The sequence below is a fragment of the Natator depressus genome, chromosome 25 (genome assembly GCF_965152275.1).
Source record: "Natator depressus isolate rNatDep1 chromosome 25, rNatDep2.hap1, whole genome shotgun sequence".
Lineage (NCBI taxonomy): Eukaryota > Metazoa > Chordata > Testudines > Cheloniidae > Natator > Natator depressus.
Genome location: NC_134258.1, coordinates 16,001,616 through 16,022,691, shown reverse-complemented (window position 1 = coordinate 16,022,691; position 21,076 = coordinate 16,001,616). Strand labels below are relative to the sequence as shown.

At 39.5% G+C, this 21,076-nt stretch overlaps 1 protein-coding gene across 7 annotated transcripts in view; it reads left to right on the top strand.

The window, feature by feature from the left end:
* Positions 1–21,076, top strand: part of MYO9B (myosin IXB) — a 74,611-nt gene that overhangs the window by 28,475 nt on the left and 25,060 nt on the right. For 3 of the 7 annotated variants that reach the window (XM_074939829.1, XM_074939825.1, XM_074939824.1), the window contains exons 3-18: positions 2,798–2,892; positions 6,498–6,560; positions 7,749–7,848; positions 8,577–8,677; positions 9,034–9,163; positions 9,681–9,770; positions 10,236–10,352; positions 10,718–10,852; positions 13,539–13,660; positions 14,275–14,416; positions 14,688–14,883; positions 15,511–15,586; positions 17,547–17,636; positions 18,868–18,981; positions 20,215–20,254; positions 20,916–21,038. In XM_074939829.1, coding sequence (XP_074795930.1) covers positions 2,798–2,892; positions 6,498–6,560; positions 7,749–7,848; positions 8,577–8,677; positions 9,034–9,163; positions 9,681–9,770; positions 10,236–10,352; positions 10,718–10,852; positions 13,539–13,660; positions 14,275–14,416; positions 14,688–14,883; positions 15,511–15,586; positions 17,547–17,636; positions 18,868–18,981; positions 20,215–20,254; positions 20,916–21,038 — 1,734 coding nt within the window. The remainder of the gene's footprint in view (positions 1–2,797; positions 2,893–6,497; positions 6,561–7,748; positions 7,849–8,576; positions 8,678–9,033; positions 9,164–9,680; positions 9,771–10,235; positions 10,353–10,717; positions 10,853–13,538; positions 13,661–14,274; positions 14,417–14,687; positions 14,884–15,510; positions 15,587–17,546; positions 17,637–18,867; positions 18,982–20,214; positions 20,255–20,915; positions 21,039–21,076) is intronic. The other 4 variants (XM_074939828.1, XM_074939826.1, XM_074939830.1 and 1 more) reach the window with 2 other exon arrangements.

Sequence of the window (21,076 nt, the reverse complement as noted above, 5' to 3'; positions counted from 1 at the left end):
AAGTTCACACTTGGAGGTGTAATATTTTCTAAACTGCTGCCTTTCCACACTGACTGCACGAGGTCATTTCTGTGTGCATTTTAATCAAGTGACAAGATCCCCTTAAATATACCTCCGCTATAATACCTTTGGTTTGATTTTTGTCTTGACTTCTGGCTATTTTTAAGAAATGTATAAAGGATCTTTATTAAGATTTAATACCAAATGATAAACATTTTAAAAAGTCACAATTAAATGTTAGGGATATGGCAACATTAAACAGTTTTCAGTGCTGTCTATTAAGTCGCAGCAAGTGTTCCTGTTAAGAATTCCCAACTTACAACTTTAAGTATAGGATAACAGAGGTTTCAGTAATGATTTCTTCCTGTGCTGGGGCTGTTGGTATCTTCAGATTTGGTGCACTCCATTAAAACACAGAAACACATCCTTCTTCTTCAAGTGATGGTCCCTAGTTTATTCCACTTGTGTGGAATATGGATAGGGATCACACATCCTGAAGAACCTCCAGTTACAGTATGTAACCTCCTATTTTTTTGGCTGACTGTGCATCCCAGAGCCATCATAACCTGAATAATCATGAAATCCATGGGCACTTCTAGGGTATAGATTCCACAGAGAGACTGCCTGGCATGGAATGCATCTTACAGTCTTAACATTGTGTGGCAGTTACAACAAAAGGGAGTCAATACCTTCCAACTCTTGGAGACAAAACCTAGCAGATTCCTTTTTAAATAAATGTGTGGTCATTTACATTAATTTGCATAAAGTACATATATCTGTAAATACATATTGCCCATTTATCCTAATTACCCACTCCACACATATATTACACACCCTCTTTCACTTTATCCCAACTCATTACACATGCATTCCACAGACAAAATTCTTTCTGCATCTACTTCCTTTCAGTTGTGCAGCCTCTAATTCTGCACCCACCCATCCACTACTTTTCATAGATATAGCCACTCATTCGGCTCTCAGATTCACCCATTCCATGTGCACCATATCTATTCCACACACCTTTCATACACATCCTTTCCACCTGCTCATTCCATATACACATTGCTCATCCCAGGAACCCCCACTCCTGAAAGCTCATCTCCAAATGACCATCCCTAGCTTCCTGCTCTCAGCTACTCCTAAATTAACCCTTTGGCTCTTCCACCAGGCTACTGTAGGAGGGCTGCCAGTCAGGAGTTTTCCGTAGAGTCCAGTGAGAGGGATGAAACCCCGTGAAGTGTATGGCAGAAAATTAATTGAAGGCAGGCTGGTATTCTCACATTTTATATCTTAACTCCCCTGAGGCTAAAGGCAATAAAATTGCTGCTGAAGTATTTCAAACTGAAGGTCTGGCTATCAAGGTCAAGTAAATGTGCTGCTGTCTGGTCCATAAACTGGCCCACAGAGGGACGGTTGTTCAAATAGTTATAGGCCAAAACTGATCTATAATCTGTAACAGCAATACAGGCAGAGCTTGAGTAGGTGGGTTAATGACATTTAAATTGGAACCCTGCGGATGGGGCATGCCAAGCTGAACAGACATGTCATTGTGTCAAACTGTGGGTCAGGACCCCAGAGTGGGTTGTGACCCTGTTTTAATGGGGTCACCAGGGCTGGTTTAGACTTGCTCGGTCCCATGGCTGAAGCCTGAGCCCCATGGCTGAAGCCCAAGAGCTTCAGCCCTGGGTGGCAGGGCTCAGGTTACAGGCCTCTTGTCTGGGGCTGAAGCCCTTGGGCTTCATCTTCCCCCGCCCAGGGCCATGGGGCTTGAGCAGGTTCAGGCTTCGGTCCCCCCATCTGGGGTCATGTAATAATTTTGGGTCTCAGAAGGGGGTTGTGGTGCAGTGAAGTTTGAGAACTCCTGTGTTAGAGGCATTGGAGGTAGTGATCTGCTGTCTTTAGTGTCATGGCTACAGTATTTGTTGTTCCTCTTCCATCCTTCTCTGAGTCTGGGGAAAGTTATTCATTAAAGTGAGAAAAGAGGAAACAAATTCCAGCAGCTAATTATTGTTTCTCTGGAGAGAGATTTTAGACTGTCAGACTGAATTCTACTCCTGAAAGCTGCTAATGCAAGTCTCTTCATGACAAATACTAATGAACCTAAAATTCATTCATTAGTTGAAAAAATGTTGAAAGGACCAGTTCACTCTGAGAGCAATTCCAAGATGAATTTCTGCTAACCAAAGCCATATCTGTGAACTTCCATTTTTTCATACAAGATTAGTTTGATTAACCCTCAGAATTCAAATAGGCTAACTTTGCAAAACAGACTTTAATTTCATATTTTCTCTTTAAAGACAAAGCAACTTTTATATTACTTTGTAACATAGAGGGTGGGATTCATTTTTGGAAACAGGAAGCTTGCTCACTTTGTGGTTTTGACTACGGAGAGGTACTTCCTTGGTAGTTGCAGCTTTCTTCCCCTACACAAGATCCTTCTCTAAGGTCATACTTGCTTTCTAATGAATTCAGGCTGTTTTAACTGTGGTTTCCTTTGTTAAGCTTTTTTTAATCTTGGCTGTTCGTGTTCCATATTAAAGTAATTTCTAATAAATGTAAGAGTCCCCTTCCTCAAATCCTGAAATATCGTCTGAGCAAAATGTACTGATATATAGCAAATAAGAAAGGAGTCTTAGCAACTGTTCATTCTTATAGCACATGCATCTTGCTCTTTCATTAGGATTTTGGGTGTTTAGTGCCAACCAATAGTTGGATAAACAATGAACAGTGGAAGCTATGTACCAGCTTACTCTGTTTCACTGATGAAAATATAGACTCACCCTGTTCTTTGTTACAGGCTTTTGGAAATGCAAAAACAGCACATAACAACAACTCCAGTCGTTTTGGAAAATTCATTCAAGTCAACTATTTGGAGAATGGTATTGTCCGAGGGTAAGTATGGCATGAGGTTCTTTCCGGAGATAAACTGTATGTTCTTAAAGTTTTGTGCAGACTTGATGGAGTCTGAAATAGCTTTTCATTTAAGCATTCCACATATGTGAATGATCTGTTTCTGTGGGTGGTGATTTCAAAGATACATAACTTCATTTCGTTTGGATTTTTCATAGCCCACGTAAAAACAATACCTAGTACTTTTCCTCAGTAGGTCAGAGGTCAGTATCCGTCTCATCCCCAGTTTGCTGAGGTGCACACAGAGGAAGTGGCTTGCCCAAGCTTACCCGGTATGCTACTGGCAGAGCTGGAAGTAGGGCCAGATGTGCTGAGTCAGTCCAGTGCTCTGTCTGCTAGGCCACATTGGCCAAGATAATTAATTTCATTTGAATATATCCCTACAGAGCCATGTTTTTAATAACACAGTTTAAATTAGTAATGCAATTAACAGTGTAATTAATACAAGTTAAGATTTTGTCCAAACAACAAAGTAAAAGAAGCAGAGACAAAAAGGGATCCTTTAAAAAAAAAAAAAAAATGGAAGTTAAATCCTATTGAGGAAAATAGAAAGGAGCATAAACTCTGGCAAGTGAACTGTAAAAATGTAATTAGGAAGGCCAAAAAAGAATTTGAAGAACGGCTAGCCAAAGATTCAAAAAGTAACAGCAAAAATTTTTTTAAGTACATCAGAAATAGTTGCTAGACAATCAGTGGGGACGATCGAGATGCTAAAGGAGCACATAAGGAAGATGAGGCTATTGCGGAGAAACTAAATGTATTATTTGCATCAGTGTTCATGACTGAGCATGTGAAGGAGATTCCCACACCTGAGCCATTTTTTTAAGGTGACAAATCTGAGGAACTGTCCCAGATTGAGGTATTATTAGAGGAGGTTTTAGAACAAATTGATCAATTCAACATCAGTAAGTCACCAGGACCAGATGGTATTCATCCAAGAATTCTGAAGGAACCCAAATGTGAAATTGCAGAACTACTAACTGTGGTATGTAACCTATCACTTAAATCAGCTTCTGTACCAGATGACTGGTAGATAGTTAATGTGATGTCAATATTTTTAAAAGGCTCCAGAGGCGATCCCGGCAATTACAGGCCGGTAAGCTTAACTTCAGTACGGGGCAAACTGGTTAAAACGATGGTAAAGAACAGAACTGTCAGACACATAGATGAACATGATTTGTTGGGGAAGAGTCAACATGTTTTTGTAAAGGGAAATCGTGCCTCACCAATCTACTAGAATTCTTTGAGGGGGTCAACAAGCATGAGGACAAAAGTGATACAGTGGAGAGAGTGTACGTAGATTTTCAGAAAGCATTTGACAAGGGTCGCTCACCAAAGGCTCTTAAGCAAAGTAAGCTGTCATGGGATAAGAGGGAAGGTCCTCTCATGGATCAGTAACTGGTTAATATTGGAAAAGGTACAGAAAAGGGCAACAAAAATTATTAGGTGTATGGAACAGCTTCCATATGAGGAGAGATTAGTAAGAGTGGAACTCTTCAGCTTGGAAAAGAGACAGCTAGGGGGGAATATGATAGAGGTCTATAAAATTATGACTGGTGTGGAGAAAGTAAATAAGGAAGTGTTGTTTACTCCTCATAACACAAGAACTAGGGGGTCACCAAATTAAATTAATAGGCACAGTCAACCTGCAGAACTCCTGGCTAGGGGATGTTGTGAAGGCCCAGACTACAACAGGGTTAAAAAAAGAACTAGATAACTTCATGGAAGACAGATCCATCAATGGCTATTAGCCAGGATAGCAGGAATGCAAAACCATGCTCTGCAATGTCCCTGTCCTCCGTTTGCCAGAAGCTGGGAATGGGGAACGGGATGGATCACTTGATGATTACCTGTCCTGTTCATTCCCTGTGAAGCACCTGGCATTGGCCACTGTCAGAAGACAGGATATTGGGCTAGATGGACCATTGGTCTGACCCACTGTGGCCGTTCTTAAGATTGTCACTGTATATTTAATTTCCTGCTAAACGGTGGCTGTTCCATTGTCCTCTCCATGTTGTAATTTAAAATAGTTTCAAATCTACTATTTGAAGAGAGTTTGGGGAGAAGTGAAATAGAATTGAGGAAGTTTTGTTTTTTTAGAGAAGTCACACACCAGTTGAAAGACAGGTGCAGAAGAAAATGACACTAAACAAGGTAGTTAAAACTATGTACACATGCATTAGCTATTACTTGGGCTTAATGTAGCTGAAGAGGAGTGGAGAATTCAATGTGTGTTGGTAAAAAAAAAAAAAAATGTTCCCAAATGTAGATTCATTTTAGCTGGGGCATCGTAGTTACAAAACGCATTAAAAAAATCAATATGATGGTGTCTAAATAGAACTTGAACTCTGCAATAGACATTAAACGTTGCAGGTTATTCTTTAGGAGTGCTCCGATCCAAAAGTGGAGTAACTTTATATCAGTTGTATAAAGTGATTAAAGGTTATTTACTACAGCAACAATTAGATGTTATACTGGATCTTTCATTACAAGTAATAGGTTTTGTCCAATAATTGCCTCCTATATGATGTCTTTGCACTTAATTATCCATCTAATGTCATACGCTGAAATCTGTTTCTGTCTTGGTGGGTAAACTTCGTAGTATGTATGCAGAATACATAGCAGCATCACACCACACATTTCTGTAAACACATTAAGGTTCTGCTTTCATGAGGTGGAATGAGATAGCTTAGAACATTAAAAAGGAGTTCTGGTCTATGCCGCAAACCTGTCTGTGTTATTCCAGGTACTGAAATTGTAACAGTTAACTGTTGCTGGGGTTTCAATGCAATGTTCCATTGAAAAGTCTTATTTATATCATTGCTGTTTCTTAAACACTTCAGAGATGAACAACAAGCCTCCACTCTGTTTCAGTGCTTTGAGTATTATTCTGGATAAATCTGGCATCTTTACAGATGAAGTCACCCCAACTCAGGAGATTGGTACCATGTGAATTCATTTGTTTTCTGTCTCCAGCATGAGAAAAGGCTACTTCAGCTCTGGCTTCGTTCTTTGTCCATTTGTATCCCCTGTGGAAGAGTAGATTGTTCTGTTGCTTACTCGCCATACAGTTTCCAACATAGGGTTCCCTGCTTTCTGGCCTCCCTCTGTGGCTGGTGGGGTGGTCCAGTGTGGGCCAGCAAATTCAGGAAGTCTGGCAACAGTGTTTCTGTTATATTCTCTCTGCATGTTGTGGCCTTTGCTTGAGTCCCTAAAGTGATAAGGAGCTCTAGTGGTAAAATCAAGTTGTGTACAGTATTTATGGTTTTACAGCAACAGTTAATCTTGGTTTAATGTTTTTCTATTCATATCTACCCAGATAAAGCACCAAAAAGATAAATGTTCCTCAGGGTAGCTGCCCATTTCAAGCATTCTCATTGTATCCTCTCAGAGCCAGCACAATATGACTGAGTTTTTTCGTCTCAGGCTAGCAGAGGTGACAACGAGGCCATTCTACCCTGAGCTCTAGGGCATATGAAATCTTCATAAACTCACTTGTAGCTAGTTGCTTTTTAGTGTTTAATATCCAGATGCTCTATTTGACTGTGTTGCCCCATTCATGTTTTATTTCTTTTGGGGGATTGCAGGGCTGTTGTTGAAAAATATCTGCTTGAAAAATCTCGCCTTGTCTCTCAGGAGAAGGATGAAAGGTAAGAGGAGATTCGTATTTTGTACTATCTGTTTGATTGTGTCTCCCCCAATCAGTGATGTCCACCTTTCTAAGCACAGTTTTTTTGATATAAAAGAAATTCCACAATTGTCTAATTCTCCTGACAAGAGAGCAGATCACAATGAGAAGAGTTTGGGGTGAATTACTGGTTCATTTAGGCAGGTCATCGGCAGTTTGTGTAGCTGTCAAAAGGCTGGACTGCACCTGAATGAATACTGGCTAAATCTGTACTGATCAGTGCTCTCTAGAAATATACTCCTAGCATGATGGTTGCCAGTCCTGGTCAGATAACAAGGATTATTTAGAGTTATGAAAATAAATTTAGCTCAGTCATGTCATGGTGCCAGTATTTCTTAGAGCTAATAGACATTAAACATTTTAAAGGTGACCCACACAAAGTTGTTCACAAATTGGTTTGTTAGTTTTTGGGGGGGGTTTTTTTTTTTTTTTGCTGCTATGACTTACATAGAAGTTCTGAAGGTTTTCCAGAGAACTTCTCTGCTTGTTTGGGGTTTATTTTACCTTAAATATCTGTAGTATCAAGCCTGGTTTTGGTGGAAGAACTGTCTCGGATCACTTGTGAGCTGTATGATAATGGGAGTGGGAGTACAAAGACCTTCTTTATCCAACATGTTAACTAGTAGTTGAAGTTAAAATGCTGTTTCTTGACACTAGTTTTCCAGACATCATAAAAACAAAAAGGACGCCAGCCCAGTTCTTTTCCCTTTGCAAGTCACCTTTAAGCACCTTCCCTTTGTGCACTCGGACACTGCTACATACAAATGAATTTATGACAGTGGACCCAGAAGGAGGAAATACTTAAGCCATTTTGAGATTTCATATAAAGGTTTCTTCTTCTTGAACCAGTGCTGCTTATCTGGATGTACATTCTGGGAAAACAGATTATGCACTTTTACTTTTTCTAAGTAAATTCTCTACAATAGACGTACAATTCTTTATTTATTACTTTAATAATAAAGAACAAATGAGAGGATAAGAGTAATTTTCTTCCTTGGGATTTTTTTCTAAACACTGTATGTGTGCCACTAATGATATGTAACGTAGTAATTATGGCAAAGGTGCCTTTTTATCCATTTGGAAGCAAGTAAGGCTTAAAGAGAAACCAATATCATATCTTCATTAAGTAGAAATATGTTTCACTCTATAGGAACTACCATGTGTTTTATTATTTGTTACTTGGAGTCAGTGAGGAAGAACGTAAAGAATTTCACCTCAAGCAGCCTGAAGATTATTTCTACCTCAATCAGGTAAACGTTGGTACTCTGTGTGTAACTTCAGTGACGAAGATGCTGTGTCCCTCTTTGAGGTGTTGTAGTGATAAAGGACACCAGAGCAGAGAATCTTTGTTTCCTCTTGTGTCCTGTGATGATTCTCTATCTAGAAACTAGTTCAAATGGCAAAGGTGGCTTTTTGACAAAACACTGCTTCTTAGCTATGCAGCAACATGAGCACCAACAGCACAAATCATGGTGTGAACCACTCATTACTCTTCTCTCTGTGGATGAGATTTAACCCTCACCAAAATTGTCCATGCTTCAGCTTTGTGGGCCCCATATTAGAGATCTCGGCAGGTCTTAAAGATGAACCTGTGAGCACCATTTTGACATGACATAAAATTCCCTTTGTAGAACTGTTTTAGAGATGTTCTCAGCCTCAATATCAGTAATTAGACTGCACTTTCCGTTTGAAGACTCAGGTGACTGTTGATTGCGCTTATAGCATCATTCAGCTGGAGACTGGTTGGGGAAACAAGACGGAGTATGCATTTGAAGTAAGAGCTTAGTCTTGCAGTTGCTGTAAGAAAATTGAAATAAACGAAATTCTGGACTTTGCCAGAGCAAAACAAAAGTTGCTTCAGGCCTGCACTTTGGATGGTTCATTTTCCTTCATTAGAGTGCTTGCATAAGAGTTGTGCCAGCACCTCTCTTGTTCAATGTGTTTATGTGAACTGAATTATTGTGGGGCTTTTCTGTAGCATAACTTGAAAATAGAAGACGGGGAAGATCTGCGCCATGATTTTGAAAGATTAAAACAAGCCATGGAGATGGTTGGCTTTCTTCCAGCAACTAAAAAACAGTAAGTAGAATTGTTTAGCCTCTTTCTGCAGACAGCAGGTTAGTGTTCATATATTGCAGTGAAATTGATGTGAAGTAGTCTGTATTGCTCTCTGTGATGTAAAAATGCATTATGAACAGAATGGTGTGCTGTGTGCTACTTTGTAAGACGTCAAAACTATATTTACTTTGCTAAGCCCATTTCAAAACAGGGAAAGTAGAGGGCTACTTTTGTGGGCTGCTCTAGGCCAGTTGTGTTGTCCACATCTCTTCAAGTAGATGTGGCTGTGTTTCTGTTATGCATTCTGGCTGTATTAACCTGTTAACTTCAATTAGAACATTAATTTAAAAAAAGTCACTATTGTTTTTATTCTTCAGGATCTTTTCAGTACTCTCAGCTATTCTTTACTTGGGCAACGTTACCTACAAGAAGAGAGCCACAGGTCGGGATGAAGGGTTGGAAGTGGGACCCCCAGAAGTATTGGACACCCTCTCTCAGCTTCTAAAGGTAGAGTATTGCCATTAATGTGTTCCATAAACATTAAACCACTGTCATGGTCTGCCTCAATAACTTTTTGGGAGCATTTTGTTACTCAAGTTCAGCATGCCCCAGAACTGGCATAGGAGTATTGTAGGGGTATCTTCTTGGGGAAGGGAGCCAGCTTGCTATACTGACTAGGAATGTGCACGCTGTGAGTGACTTTTCTGGGAATAGGGAGAGATAAAGGGGGTAAAATACAACCCAAAAGATGGGAATGGTAAAATCTGGTTACTCTGTTAGCTCTTCAGCCCTGTATCAGGAGCAGAGAAGTAGAGCTTAGCTTGTCAGCACTGGGGCCTTCCCACCACACAAATCAATCCTAACTGCATGTAAGACTTATTCAACCACAGCTGTAGTTGTCCTAAGGGTTTGACTTTGGTATCTGAGGAATTAGTAACTACTGCTGTCACCATATTGCTGTTGGTCAGGTAGCTAACATTTAAGGTTGTCAGTAACTCTTGTTTTTCTTGCTTTTTGTGTGAAGGTCAAACGAGAAATTTTAGTGGAAGTACTGACAAAAAGAAAAACGGTGACTGCTAATGACAAACTTATCCTGCCATATAGTCTCAGTGAGGTGAGTGTCTAAAGGCATTAGAAGAAGGAACTTGGCCATTTACCTATAGCTGACCTGCATTGTGAGTCTGTTGGTAAAAATGCTCAAACAGTTGTCTTGGGCTTTTCTTACTCTTTAAAATCACTAACCAGAAAATAGCCCCTGATTACATCTGAGCTGTGAATATCATGTTATTGGATTGCTGTGGGATTTTTACTTTATTCACTTAAATACATATTTTTAATAGACATGGCCAAAATCCCATTGTCAGCTGGTGGAAAAAGTTATATATTATACATTTAGTGAGTCTATACAAATGAATGTTAAAATAAAAACAAATTAAACCAAAGCTAGGGCACTGAAAGCCCTTATACTGTGCCAGAGAAAGGTTCAACAGTGGAGTAATCTTATTTTTTCTGACACTGCACCACTGTAGGAAAGTCCTCATATTTCAGGCCAACTTAATGAACTGTTTTTTATCTGCAGGCTATAACAGCTCGTGATTCAATGGCAAAGTCACTGTACAGTGCCCTGTTTGACTGGATCGTTCTGCGAATTAATCATGCGCTTCTTAATAAGAAGGATATGGAAGAATCTGTTACAGTAAGTTCTTCACCAGAAATAATACCCTCTAAACTCAGCTATTGCAGTTGTGTACATAACGCTACCAAAGATCACCCAATAAGACAGTAGGCTCAAATATCTGGAGTGAAATCCTGGCCCAATTGAAGTTAGTGGTGATATTCTCAATGACTTCACTAGAGCTGGGATTTTAACATAGGTGTCATAAAGGCAACGATCTTCTATCATCTTGAAAAGTGTTCGTTAAAATTTTAAACATGTCAGTCATATTGGAATAGACACTATTACTCATGCTTAGTGCATGGTCAACAACCACAACTATAATTGTATGATTAGCTCACTTTCATGATGGCCTACCTAACAGGATTTCTGCATCATTTTCTTAGTGCTTGTCCATTGGTGTGCTCGATATATTTGGATTTGAAGATTTTGAAACCAACAGTTTTGAACAGTTCTGCATAAATTATGCAAATGAGCAGCTTCAGTATTACTTCAATCAACACATTTTCAAATTAGAACAGGTAAGAAAGCGCATGTTGAAGGAATGATCTCCCAGCAAAAGTTTAAGGATGGGATAATAAACCCTTTTATTCACGTATTGATATGTCTTGCTTTATAAAGCACCTAACCATTGCAGAAAATTAAAAGTATCCCCTTTCCAAAAAGCTTACGCTGTAACATTATAGTTGTGAAACTATTTAGTTAAAAATCCTGTTTCAGGTCCTAGTTTATTTTGTGGAGTGTGTTTGTATTCTGGTAGAGGCCCCATCTGGATACCAGGGTCCCATTGTACCGGGCACTGTACATGCACAACAGACAGCTGCGGCCTCCAAGAGCTCAGTCTAAATAGAAGATGGGTTACAAGATAACAATGAAACTAAGTTACAAATTTTGGGACTGAAACTTCATCAACTTCCTGTAGCCAAAAAGGGAATTAGTTTGGAAAGGTTTGGCAAAGCAGTTGAGGTTCGTTTCAAATTATTTCATCCGTTCATAAATACTTTGATTTAGCTGCTTGTACCTGGGGTATCCTGTAGTGAATTAGTCTTAATCCAAGTTAAAATAGGTGGGTCATGCTTTTGGGTTTGTGCATATAGGGTGAAATTACCATTTTGGGGCATATGGCACCGGAATTGCACAATGTGCATTTATGTTATGGTACTGGATTCACATGTATGCACTGGCATATTTTTATTAAATACGAGGTACCTGGTAAATGTAAAAAAAATCTGGCCGATATTCTGAGAGAATAAGAATGAGGAGATTCAAAGTGATGTTTCTCAGCATGTCCATAATTTGTTTACATTGCATGTAGATATGAAGGCATTAAAAGCCATTATTATTACCATAGCGGGTAGGAGCCCTAGTCATGGACCCTTCCCCCGCCCACCATGCTAGGCTCTGAATAAACATAGAACAAAAGCCATATACAATAATAGTAAACCAGACTATGTATAAGCAAGAGGGTGTTTTATGGTTACCACAGAGAATGTAAACTTTTCTGTGTCTTTAACCTTTCTGTAACAACTTGGCTGGCAAGAAGTCTCTGTACAGGTGTTTCCTCAATCCCTGTGACTTCAGAAGCTAACTAAATAAAAGGGGGCTAGCCAGCTGTTTCCCTGGGGGTCCAGTTTCTTTATTAACTTGTATTTAACTGCAGTAAAGTGCTTGAGAGAAGTCTCATTTGTTTGCTCAATGGGATAATAGAGATTTATCTTTCTGTGCTCTGGCTTTAACTGGTTCTGGATCTGGAACCAAAAATTATTAATCTTTCAGTTGTGAAATCTCTAGAGCACAGAAACAGAAATAGCATCCAATAATAAGGTACGCTGCATCTTCTGTTCTGCAATCTGGGAAAAACCTATCACTTTCCTCATTTTAAATGTCCTCATTAACACATTCAGTATTTAAAATATTCAGTATTTCTCATTGCTTCCCCCTCCTGATGGTTGTTAGAGAATGTACTTAATGCATGGATACATATCAATTACATGCTGTGTGTCCTGTAAAATCAGCTAGTGCACTTTGTGTGTGCATGGTATTTGATTTTACGTGTTTTGTGTGGTGCAGCATTCGAGATTACAATCTGGACTTGTGTCCCTAGGCTTAGGCTTGTTGTTTCTTTGTTTTCTTGCTGCTGGCTTTAGAAAAAAACAAAAAACAAAAACTTTTCTAGATCATGACAAAATAATTTGTCCTATTGTCAATCTGCATGAGGGATAAATTGCTCTGTATTATGTATCTTATGAACAGTGTGTAAACAGCTTTAAGCAAAAAAGTAAAGGAAAAAGTTGCCCAAACGTAAGTAAACACAGCAGAGAGCCAGCAGCGTAATAATTTAGGACAGGCATTGTTATCCAGACTAACCAGAGTAAATAGCTATATGCTGTTTTTGTTTTTCTAATTCTGTTTTCCCAAACAGCCTTAATTCTTAAGTAATTCATTTCCTGTATCTCTGTCTGCGTGGGTTCCTTTGGGGATTCTTTGCATCTCTCTTTTTGAGTAGGGACTTGTTCATAGAACTTTAATATCATTTTTTATAGTGTGTTGTGCATATAAATCACACAGAGTAGATAAATTGGACAGATTTAGTTCCACCCAATTGAAAGGATGCATTTTCTAACATCCATCATGTAGAAAGCACCTCCACTTCACATTCTGCTGCTTCTCTCTTTTTAAACATGTGGTTCTGTTTTTCACCGGGGTGTAAATACGTTACACAGAATTGTAAGTGTATTATCTCCAAACCAATTTGCCTCTGGCTTTCACAGCATAAAGAAAAGCTGGTTGTGGAGCTGGCACTGCAGGGTTGTTTGGCACAAAACTATGTGGAAGTGTACTTTGCACAGCTTTATCAAACAAAACTCCAAATCTTCTGAACCAAGGCATTGCTTACTGAAGGCAAGACATATCCGCCATCGCCCTTAGAGAAATGGATTCCATGTCTCACTCCCCAGTGTTTTGTAGGCCTGGTCTGCCTGGCTTATGGAGTTTACCATACAGAGATTAATTAATATTTTATTTAGAGAATCTATGCTTTATCTATAAGTGAATTTTTTTTTCTGGTTCTGACTGCCCCTGTATGAACTAACAAACTTGGAACCTGGCAGTATCTATCTAAGGAAGCCCTGATGTGGGATGCAGTGTTTAGTTAGCAGGGCTTGACAGGCTGCTGTGGTGATATGGAAATTTTCTTGAGTTGCACAGGAGGAGTATCAAAGTGAAGGGATCGCTTGGCACAATATTGACTATACAGATAACGTGACCTGCATTCACTTAATCAGCAAGAAGCCCACTGGCCTCTTCTATCTGCTAGATGAAGAAAGCAAGCAAGTATCAAGTTTCTTCCTCAAGACTAGCTGTGTGTGTCATAAGGGAAAAGGTTATAAATAGATGAAGTTAATGGTCATGGTAGATAACAAATTAAGGGGAGGGAGGGATCTTTGTATGTACAGTGTACAGCTAAATCAGATTCCTTTCTGAGAAATTACGCCAGTATGTTGGTGTTCTTGAGTGCTGCTGTAAACAAAACTTGGAGTTTTCACTGTGTAATTATGGAGCTAGTATGAAGCACATGGCTGTGGAATGTAATTATGAAAGTGCTGTAAGACATAGCTACTTAGTACCAGTTGTTACAAAGCTTGATAATGGAAGGTGGGTGTGAAATATCTATATGTACAATAGATGTTTCTAAATATTCTGCTTTGTTGTGGACTGCTTTCTGCTTAAAAGTTAACTCTGTAACTCAGCTCTCTAAGTGCCAAAGCGGGGATTATAAGCTGCTTACCCCTGTATAGGGCATAGTTATCCAGTTTGTCATGGCTAGTGACATCTCGGACTTGTACCAGCTTACACCTCTCTGTATGAGCAGGCTTACCTTCATTCATACTTGGAGTGCAAGAAACTGATATTTCCCACTCTGTTTCCTACTTTATGTCCTTAGCTTCCCACATGCCACCAGCCAGACCCTACTTGCAAAGTTCAAGCAGCAGCATGAGGAGAATAAATTCTTTGTTGGGACACCAGTGAAGGAACCTGCTTTTATCATCCGGCACTTTGCCGGGAAAGTTAAATATCAGATAAAGGTATGTAGTAGATTTTGAATAGTCACCAAAGGCCCTTTCCTTTCCTTTTCCCTTTCCTTTCCTACAATTAGGTATAAACAGAAAACTTGTTGGGTCTGGGTTAGACTTGGTGTGTCACTAGACTTAGATTAGTTTTTTTGTGAAAGTCTTGGAGTGAAGACCAAGACCATGTTAAGAATTATTCAGGCTGACATATCCCCTTAGTCAAAACACAGTTCCATAGGAATCCTTTCTGATATAGTATTTCGGCCCTGGTGATTCTGTTCTGCAGGATTTCCGAGAGAAGAACATGGATTACATGAGACCAGATATTGTTGCTTTGCTGCGAAGTAGTGACAGTGCTTACGTTCGGGAGCTGATAGGAATGGACCCAGTGGCTGTGTTCCGCTGGGCTATTCTGCGGGCAGCAATTAGAGCGATGGCTGTCTTTGCAGAAGCAGGACGTCAAAGAGCCCAGAAAACTGCAGGTACTGAGCACACAGAAACCACTCTGGAAATATTTTTAAATACAAGCAGTTGCTGTTCTTTATATCAATAGATCTAAGGGATTTACATCTGTAGGATAGAAAGTATTAAAGCTTAATGCTGAAGGGGAAACTGTGTCCTACAGTTTAAATAACTTGTCCAAGGCCAAGAAGGGCATAGATGTTGTTATACCTGAGTTCAGAAGTCAGGAATTCCTGCCTTTAAGCCCTGTGTTACGGCTACACCCAGCATGAAAGCCTGTTGCCACCAGTGCATGCTTTAGAAACAGTATGTGAAATATGATAAAATATTTTGTAAAGCTAGTTGTGATGCAGGCAATTCTAATGCATAGCAGGTATTGTCTGCCTGTCACTGATTATTTAATGGCATTTCGTCAGGCTTCCCAAGCCCCCACTGAGATCCCAATTTTATAAACTAGATTGTTTCACCTTTAATATTAATACTCAGTCTTAAGAGTTTTTTGAATAGATGAGTTTGCCAGCTGTAGTTGAAGCAAAACTTTAGACCCTCAGGTATATTTCTGCAGTTGTGATTGAAATGCTGTATGTTCCATTGTGTGAATAAATTTGTCAAAATTAACGAGCACTGTCCTTTACTTTCCACAACAGGTGTGGTGCGTCATGGACCCCGGGTTCCCCTGGGAGAACTCCAGAGAGCAAACACACCAGTTGAAAAAGTTTATCGGTGAGAGACATATGCTTGGCCTCTAAATTAGAGCCATTTACACAGAACAATGGGCAGTATCCTAAGGATAGTAGGGAAGAGTTAATTTGCCCTGTGGGGAAGGGCCCTACACTGCCGGGCCATGTTGTCACCGCTATCCACACGCTTGGTTGACAACTCATTTATTTTTTTAGTATCTTGGCAGTTGTGTTGAGTTCTTCCAGTTGTTGTTTTTATTAATAGGAAGTAGTACAAAAAATAGGAGATTCGCTAGATGAGGCATAATTGCTCTCTACTTAGTATGCTTAGGCTGTATAAATTGTGATGGGAGACTCAGAATAAGCTGTTCACTTGGAATATCTATCTTTAATTACCCCTCTTCTAAAATGTTCGGAGGCCAAGGATGCCTGAATAATGTTGAATGAATGTGTGTGGGCCTGTGGAAGAAGTGGGGTTAGGAGGGATTTGGAAGAGGACAGTGGGGAGGATGCTGTGCTGTCATTGGGAATTATGGTAGAACCTCAGAGTTATGAACACCAGAGTTACAAACCAACCGGTTAACCACACACTTCATTTGGTAGTGGATGTACACAGCAGCAAGAGACAGGAAAAACAAGCCAAAAAAAAGCGCCAGTACAGTACTGTGTTAAACGTAAACTAGAACGTTAAAAACAGAAAAAATAAAGGGAAAGTTTAGAAAAAAAGATTTCATAAGATAAAGAAACTGTTTCTTTGCTTGTTTCATTTAAATTTCATTTAAATTAAGATTGTTAAAATCAGAATTTTTCTTCTGCATAGTAAAGTTTCAAAGCTGTGTTAAGTCAATGTTCAGATGTAAACTTTTGAAAGAACAACCATAACGTTGTGTTCAGAGTTACAAACATTTCAGAGTTACAAACAACCTCCATTTCCCCCATGTGTTCGTAATGCTGAGGTTCTACTGTAGCTTTATGCATAGAGAGCAGCATGGAGAAAAGGAACAGAGGGAACGTTGCCTTGTTGTGAAGGATTCAGTAAACAAGATCCAAGGTGTTGGGCAGGGAACCTAGATGAGTTTTGTTACTTATACACAGTAGCACCCTCCATTTGCTAGCCACTTTCCAGACACTGTGGAAGATGCAGTCCCTGCACCTCTGAGCATGCAGTCTAATTATTTGTGTTACAGTAGTGCCTAGAGGCCTCAATTAAGGATTAGGGTCCTCTTGTACTAGGTACTATAGAAATATCCAAATAAGACAGTCCTTGACCCAGGGATTTGGCAGCATAGGATACCGATGTGATGCAAAAGTACACTGTGAAGAAAACTGGAGCTGTCTATATGCTCTCTCTTGTCTAGATATCACTTCTGTGTCAACTTTCTCTCATTCTGTTACTGCTATGGAATTTTAAGATTTTGCTTTCTGGAACATATCCACTCTTCCTACTTGTTCCCAATTTGAAGTATTAATCCAGATATAATCCAATTTCCCAGCCTCTGGCTGGGATACCAGAAAAGTCTTTTTTCAGATGGAAATAAGGAGCAGATAAACGCATATGTTCTGTTTTACTTGAAATGCTCTGAAGAAAGGAAGGAAAATAAAGATCTGTCTGCGTGTAAGAAAGAATTGTTTATAAAGTCTTTTTAAGGAGATGCTCCAGCTGGTTGTTAAATAAGAAACAGTGCTACCGAATATCACTGATGTAAACTCTGAACCTAGCCTTACCACTAAGTTTCTAAACTCTCCATCTGTAATTACTGTATGTTGCTTTCTATGTTGTACATTCTTTCCCGTGCTGTTGGACCCTGAAAACTGAAGAATCCATACAAGTCCCCATACTTTTGTAGCCTTTATTTCTAGGAGTATGGCAGTAATCACTGAAAATGCAGTGAAGTGGTTGGGAGCAGGGAGATTCCTTACAGAGCTAGTTCTGATCATTCCTCTGTCTCTGCATATTTATCTTTTCATACAATATTTAGGTTCTATACGTGTTCCTTTTGCAGCTGCTCATTGCTTGATTTCTCATTTGATTGCTCTGAGGATTTCGATATAAATGCTTTTGAAGACATCATTGCTTTTTATGAAAGCAAGAAGTAAGTAGAAGTGAGAAGACTTTGTAGTTGGAGACCAGGGAGGCACATTCCTGGGCAGATGCATCTTCTGAGCATGGTCAGGGCAGAATTCAAGCCTCAGAGAGTGTTACACATCATAAAATAACTGGTTCATAGCAAATTGGACACTTTCAGCCAAGCGCAAGTGAAGTCCACACTGAACTCTTAGTAGGCCAATAAAACTTATCAGCCTTAGTGTCACTCATTTCCTTTAGATATTTTAATGAAAAAAAAATTAACAGCTTTCTTAAAAAGAACTGCCAAAGGAACTAGAGACAATGAATGAATACCTTTTTAAAAAATGGTTGGTGCTGCTTCACTGAGCAGCTTAGAATGGCGATGGCATTTTATGGTCAGAAGTGACTTCTTACACTTCTGTTATATTTTTGGTTTGTGCCTCTCTGGAAAGTAAAGAAGGTAAGTTTTTTGCCAAGATGTGACACTCCCAAGCATGGTGCATGGTTAAACTGATTGATTGAACCACTAATTAGAGACCATCCCAGGCTGACTTTTAAAAGCTAAACATGAATTTAAAAAAATAACTTGAACTGGAAATGGGAGAAGTAAAACTTCACTTTGATGCAGTTTCAAGTAATCCTGCAACATCTAGCCTTCTGGTCTACTTCTTCGTGAGATTGTGCTAAGCAGACATACTGTAACATTCAGACATATTGAAGCTATTCAAAGAAATATTTATATTTATTGCTAGATTAAGTGCAAAAAAGTCTCAAATATTGTCTCTAAAGACCATTCAAATAGCACACAAAATAGCTTCTTTGCACATGTTAAGCTATTGAAAATTGTATTTCTCTACAAGGGAGCAATTCCCACTTTTGGGTCATTTTGCTCCTTTGCTCCGAGCTATTTGTTTGCAGAGTTTTCCTTGGACATCGCATTAAGGACTTGCTGACTGTGTTGACTTCTATTGGTGAAAAGCTGTGATCCTCAGTGCATTCAGAATTGATGACCCAAAAGTGTGCGTCAAATGGACACTAGGCCTAGAAAATAACTTGACGCTTGACCCTGATATTTAAAACATGGGGGCACTAATTGATATGTCAAGCCAGCACTTTCTCTTCCAGAAATGTTCATGTTTAGGGAAAAGTAGCCTTGGATGGACCTGCTGTTTAGAACATACTGGGTGATGGGACTTCCTTTTTATCTCCTTGTTTTCTCCCTCATGGCTGTCTTTGTCTGGCTGTGGATCGTTTAGAGACTTGCATGACCAAATCATCAAGAGCATAAAAGGACTTCCCTGGCAGGGTGAAGATCCCTGTAGGCTGCTTCGGTCACTCAGTCGACTTCAGCAACCTCACTTCCATTTCCTGTGAGTTTTGGTGCTCTGGGCATTGCTTTGCAAGTGTAACAATAATGAAGCAGTTATTACAGTCCAGAACAAAATGGTTATTTTTGTGACAGTAGAGCAAGCCGTTCTTAAGATTAATTTAAACAAAACAGAAATTTTGAGCAAAATATTTCCTCTGTAAAAGTGCACTACCTGTAGTGGCTGCAGAGAATGTTACATTGCTTCCTTTGCACGAGCTAATGCTACATTCTGCTTTTGATACCAACTGGCCTCCAAACACCAAATTTTATAGAAAATCAAGTTTCACAACATAAGTACAATTTTTATAGTGAGGGTGCTGAGCGCCATTGAACCAAACTGTAAACCCTGTATATGATGGAAATCACTTTAAGCCATGGGGTGCAGCAGCCCCCCTAGTTCCAGCATCTGTGAAGATAAGGAAGTGAATCGTTTCCCAAAGTGCAGGACATAGGCTAACAATACATACATTCCTAGATCCAGTGTCTTTAAGTGTCAGGTGTATATATGTATGAAAATGAATCTATAATAGGTTGCATAATAATGGGATATTAATTGCCTGACACTGATCTGGGACACACCTTACACCAAAGGGTTAACACTGCAGGAATTAGCAGGGAGCGAAATGCAGCCCCATTCCCGAGGGATTCGTTTTCCAGTTCACTGCCTCATTCCATTTGGTACCTTTGTGCCCTAGCCTAGGAAGTCCTGGAGATGATCCCATTAGTGAGGCCTCAGAATTCCTAACTGGCATGTGCTGTTCAGCTGTGAACAGCTCCCTGCTCTCACAAAGTGATGCTGGGACCACCAGCGATAGCCTTTTGGCAGTGCATAAGTGTGATAAGGAGACTTCCAAAGACTGTACAGTTGGTTGTATAGACTAATAGCATGTGTTTTGTTTTTGTTTTATTTTTTAAAGCAAATACAGCATATGCAGCAATTAACATTTCTCTAACAGCTGTGAATTTTATTTGTAGACAAAACATTTCCTTTTTGCTAGTACTGCAGGTATTGGAAATTGGCAAAACAGTCTCCTTGCAAAGTCGCTTGCAGTCCCTGCATTAATCAGTTATAAGGAACTCCTATGTATGCATGAACACCTCCTGAAGCTGTTGCACTCATTCTCTTCTGCTCTGCATCTTAGCATGGTCTAATTTGCAAGGCATGGCTAACACGCTGAACTAACAAAAATCATATTATGTATTGTTTCTTAAACAATCTTTAATATTTTAACAGGAAGAGTAGAGGTACCAAACAAAAGCAGATCATTCCCAAGGTAAATTTATTCAGCACATTTTACGATGTCTTGGGTTTTGCAAATAATGAATATGCATCATGCGTCAGGAAAACTGTTTGAGAATACAGAAAAGTGTTCATCTCCCTTTCACATCCAAAAGATGAGTTTGCTGTATAGGTACAGTTTGTTCTTTTATCTGAAGAGTTACGGAAATATTTCTTGAATCCTTTTTCTGTAAAGTGATGTGCATGTAACTGGAAGGCTTATGGAATAGCTAAATATGTGGAGAAAGCACATTTCAGTGTTCCTAGAAGCCAGGAACACTCTTTTCTAGATACTACATCTGAGGTAAACCTACCGAATTCTGGAGCTCAGGCAGAGTTCACAGGTCATCTGTGACTCATCCAGGCAGTGGAGACTAGTTGTGGATGAACCTACCTGCATTAGGATACGGGAGGAGATGGCACGTGTGCAGAGCCACTGACTAGCCCACAAGGGGCAGAAGTATTTGGGGGAGGCTGTGTGTTTTCCTGTCCTTGAGGAAGAAATGGTTTCGGTATTTGGAAGAGAATGATTTAGGTTTAAAATAAAAATCATGAGACTCACTGAGGGCTTCAACCATTTTCCATATTACAAGTGTGATCACAGTTTATATAGATGTATACTGACTGAGTGAAAACGGCAAATCTCTTTGTTCTAGAACTTGCTGGACTCCAAGTCTTTGAAGCTTATAGTGAGCATGACTCTGCATGATCGGACTACAAAATCCCTCTTACACTTACACAAAAAGAAGAAACCACCTAGCATAAGTGCACAGTTTCAGGTAAATGAGTGTCTGAACTGGAGAGAGATTGATATTTC